At 38.7% G+C, this 3,535-nt stretch overlaps 1 protein-coding gene across 2 annotated transcripts; it reads right to left on the reverse strand.

Moving 5' to 3' along the window:
- Positions 1–570: 570 nt before the first annotated feature.
- On the reverse strand, positions 571–3,234 carry prok2 (prokineticin 2). Of its 2 annotated transcripts, XM_027283529.1 has the most exons (4): positions 3,141–3,220; positions 2,658–2,928; positions 1,184–1,309; positions 571–890 (listed from the first exon to the last, which is right to left on the reverse strand). In XM_027283529.1, the coding sequence occupies exons 2-4, from the start codon at positions 2,886–2,888 to the stop codon at positions 765–767; spliced, it is 483 nt and encodes a 160-aa protein (XP_027139330.1). In that variant the 5' UTR covers positions 2,889–2,928; positions 3,141–3,220; the 3' UTR covers positions 571–764. The 2 variants fall into 2 exon arrangements, with proteins under 2 accessions (XP_027139330.1, XP_010733275.2); XM_010734973.3 differs by having other exon boundaries at positions 2,658–3,234.
- Between the last annotated feature and the right edge of the window lie 301 nt (positions 3,235–3,535).

Here is a 3,535-nt window from a genome sequence, read left to right on the forward strand (position 1 = left end):
AAGGTACTATCACATGTGCGTTTCAGTTATGAGTGTATAATGAGAGTGTAACCAACCGACTTGCACATCTCACTCAGCGTGTCACTTTACTGCCACTGAAATAAATGTGTGTTTCTCCTCATGTTTCCCTAGAGGGCACCTGAAAGCTCACCAGAAACTCCACCTCTGCACAGTGTGTGCAGTTTCACATAGAGCATGTGTCTTTTTGCCTAAAATAGAAGAAGAAGGCTTGTGTCCATGTGTGTTTTAATTGAACTGAAAAAATCTAAAGACATGTAAATAACAATATTAAATCAAATTAATCAGAGAAACGATTCACTGTGAGCCACATCTGATCAGTTACTGTGAGGTGTCTGTTTCACACAATGCAACTGTCTGTTTTCTGAAGGACTAACTGAAACAATCAAAGTAAATATAGAATGTAGAAATAAACATTCGATGTGCATTAATAAAAGAACATTCAAGTTTGTAAACAGGCAAAATTGTGCATGTTAAGCCAGAAACAGCACCTGGTGCGGTCTTAATATCTAATAATATAATAAATAATATTTGCAAGGGTGCAGTCATCTCCCCTCACCTGGCATCATGTTCAATATTTGATTGGCTCAAAGGGTCAAAGTTGAGAACTTCTCCCTTTTATATATAAAGTTCCATTGAACCAAAAATCTTTTTATTCAAAACAAATTTAAAAAACAAAGTGGAAATAGGCTTTTAAATATGGTTACAGTGCAGGTAACAAATAGTGTAACACTAAGTGTTGGTCCTCAGAGGTATAGGTCTGGATACTCGTACGTTGAGAGACATTTGGATCTCCCCTCCTCTATGGTGATACACGACAGGTTGGGCAGACAGGGGCAAGTATGGTGGACCCTCTTCCCAAAGAAAGGAACCTGGAGGCAGAAAGAGAGACACATTTGGGATGAGATTCATTTACAGAGATGTGTTCCTCTGGCCTCTTGTGGGAATTTTAAAGGGGAGGGTCTAGACACTTTTAGAGTGCTCACACAAAAATCATAATACTAGCTACCTCAATTTTAAAGTAGCTCTAGGCCACAAGGTTAAGTCAACCAAACCTCATTAACAAACTTCCTCTGCTGCTAGAGCCTAAAACCTGCCTCATCAATGCAGTGGAGACAGATCAATGACATGTGACACCTTTGCAGCCGACACTACAGTCACTCACCGTGTGGCTCATTGGGTGACAGTCGTCTCCTTCCTGTCCCATGGGCGTGCACATACGCAGGCTGCGGATCCACAAGCTCACCGCACAACACATCCCTCCTCCACACTGAGAGTCCTTTTCACAGGCCTGTATGCACACACACACACACACACACACACATTCATGCATCAGTGCATATTAATGACTTATTCAAACGAAAAGACTTTTTTGTTTTAGTTAATATTGTTAAAGGTTATCATGATCATAAAAATGTTGAATGAACAGCTGAAAGTTGAATGAACACCTGATACCGCTGTATCTAATAAAGGAGAGATGTAGTCTGTAATTACGTATGTAATTATATAATGCATGCATATGTGTAATGTTATGTAATGTAATCAAACACAACTATGTGAATTATATTAACATAAAAAGGCAGCTAGTGCAGCAGTGAGTTTTTAGATATGTAAGAGCCGTGTTTCAATGCACAGAGTGAACTGGTGTTACTTTAATCAAAGTGTTATTGCAGCATTCATCATATCATACCTCCACAAACTTGAGGATCCGTAGTGATTTATTGTTTGGAGTGTCGGGGTGAGAAACTGAGTGACAGCTCTCACTTTGGATGAGATGGAGGGAACACAACGAGGAGGAACAAGAAGTGATTTCATGTGACAGACGTGCATGAAAGTCACTTTCTGTTTTATGGCTGCCTGCTCCTCTCGCGATTCACATCGACGGCACAGTGTGAGCGGCTTGTTGTGACAGTGATGGGTGTTTTATTAGCAGGTCATGGCCATAATTTGTGCTCATGGAATTATGTAAATCCTTACTCGGATAGGGAAATTATTCAAAGGATAAGTTTGCAACTCCGCTGGTGGGTTGTTATAAATTGATACCTATTAATGGATAAACTGATAGATATACTGCACTTGTCATTTCACATTGTAATAGCACTTCATGCTTTTACAATTGCAAAAACGTGCAATTATAGACTCTATGTGTGGCATCTTTGAAATTTGTATTATAATGCAAAAAATGTTTTCATTATATAATAATTCATATCTTTAGGTCAGGATATGGTCACATTTTTAGCTTTTAGTTAGATTATAAAAGCAGTAAAATTCAAATAATTTTAAGAATTATTTGGAGAATCATTTGACATCAATCAAAGGATGAACATTACAACAAGGCTTTGGTCTAAGCATGAATAAGACATAGAAGTCTAATTCCTGCAGTATATATTGATTTATTGTATATTTGTCCTTTATGCTACTGAAGAGATTAATTTCATACCACAGCATCATGCATTCTTAATAGTATAACCAATGTTAAATATTTTGTCATTAAGACCAAAGAAAGTATTAAGCAATGCACATTTTCTTTTCAGAAAACAGCAGTTTTTGAAGCAAGAAAATACTTGTCCTGCATGCTCCCATCACTGCACCAGCTTCATAATGCCCCATGAGGTATGAACCTGTTTGCTCCCACTTACCCCTGTGATGACCGCTGAAGAGCCGTGAGACACCAACAACAGGGAGACGAGCAGAAGGAAGAAGGACCTCATGATGAAGGGCTGTCTGTCCGTGCCCTCCAGGGTGAAAAGTAAGGATGCTGAGGCTGTCGGACCTCGCTGCATGTGCATACGTGACGGGCGGCAGAGACAAGTGGCCTCCAAACTCATGTGTTGAGGGGCTGGCGGAGGTTTATAAACCCAGCCCGCCATTCAAAAAACTCTGTGACTCACTCACACCAGCATCACTCCACTGAGACGACCAAAAAAAAAAAGAAAGAAAGATAGAAGATCAAGGTAAACGTTATCCTGCTTTTCATCTGTCACACAATTCTTTCTCGCCATAAGATGAATTTACATTTTCATACCAAAAATGAAGCTCATGTTAAGAAATGCTAAAGCTGCTAAGTGCAGAGATATTCAGTGTTGCATCCTGTTATATTTGTGTCTGTTTTTTCCTCTCACCTTTTCACACTCCAAGGCCACAGTTTTGAATACATCTTTTCAGTCCCACTCTTAGCATTGTTCACCATTGATGAATTGAGGCCACAGCACTCCAGAAAATAAATACACTCACACAATAAGTGGTGCTGGCCATGTATTATCTTAATTCATAATAAACCTTGAAATGAGTGAGGTGAAAACAGTAGTAGTGAAATAATGAATCGATTCCCTGATAAAGAAACGTGTACACCAACAGTTTTATTTATCACTTATACATTTAAGTAATTCAAGAAAAGTGTGACTTTCTCAAGTGTGATCATTTGCTCATTTTCTGTTTTTCTATCACTGTAAATCAAAAATCTTTGCATCCCTCCATAATATTCTTGTGTTTCACTGATTGCAGTTTATCAGTGCAA

Source organism: Larimichthys crocea, chromosome I, assembly GCF_000972845.2.
Source record: "Larimichthys crocea isolate SSNF chromosome I, L_crocea_2.0, whole genome shotgun sequence".
NCBI classification, from domain to species: Eukaryota; Metazoa; Chordata; class Actinopteri; family Sciaenidae; genus Larimichthys; species Larimichthys crocea.

Coding starts and splice junctions, on each gene's coding strand:
- prok2 (XM_010734973.3), bottom strand. CDS start 2,888: ATGGCGGGCTGGGTTTATAAACCTCCGCCAGCCCCTCAACACATGAGT. Junction 1,310..2,657: donor CTTCAGCGGTCATCACAGGG/GTAAGTGGGAGC, acceptor GTGTGCATACAG/GCCTGTGAAAAGGACTCTCA. Junction 891..1,183: donor GTCACCCAATGAGCCACACG/GTGAGTGACTGT, acceptor TTCTGCCTCCAG/GTTCCTTTCTTTGGGAAGAG.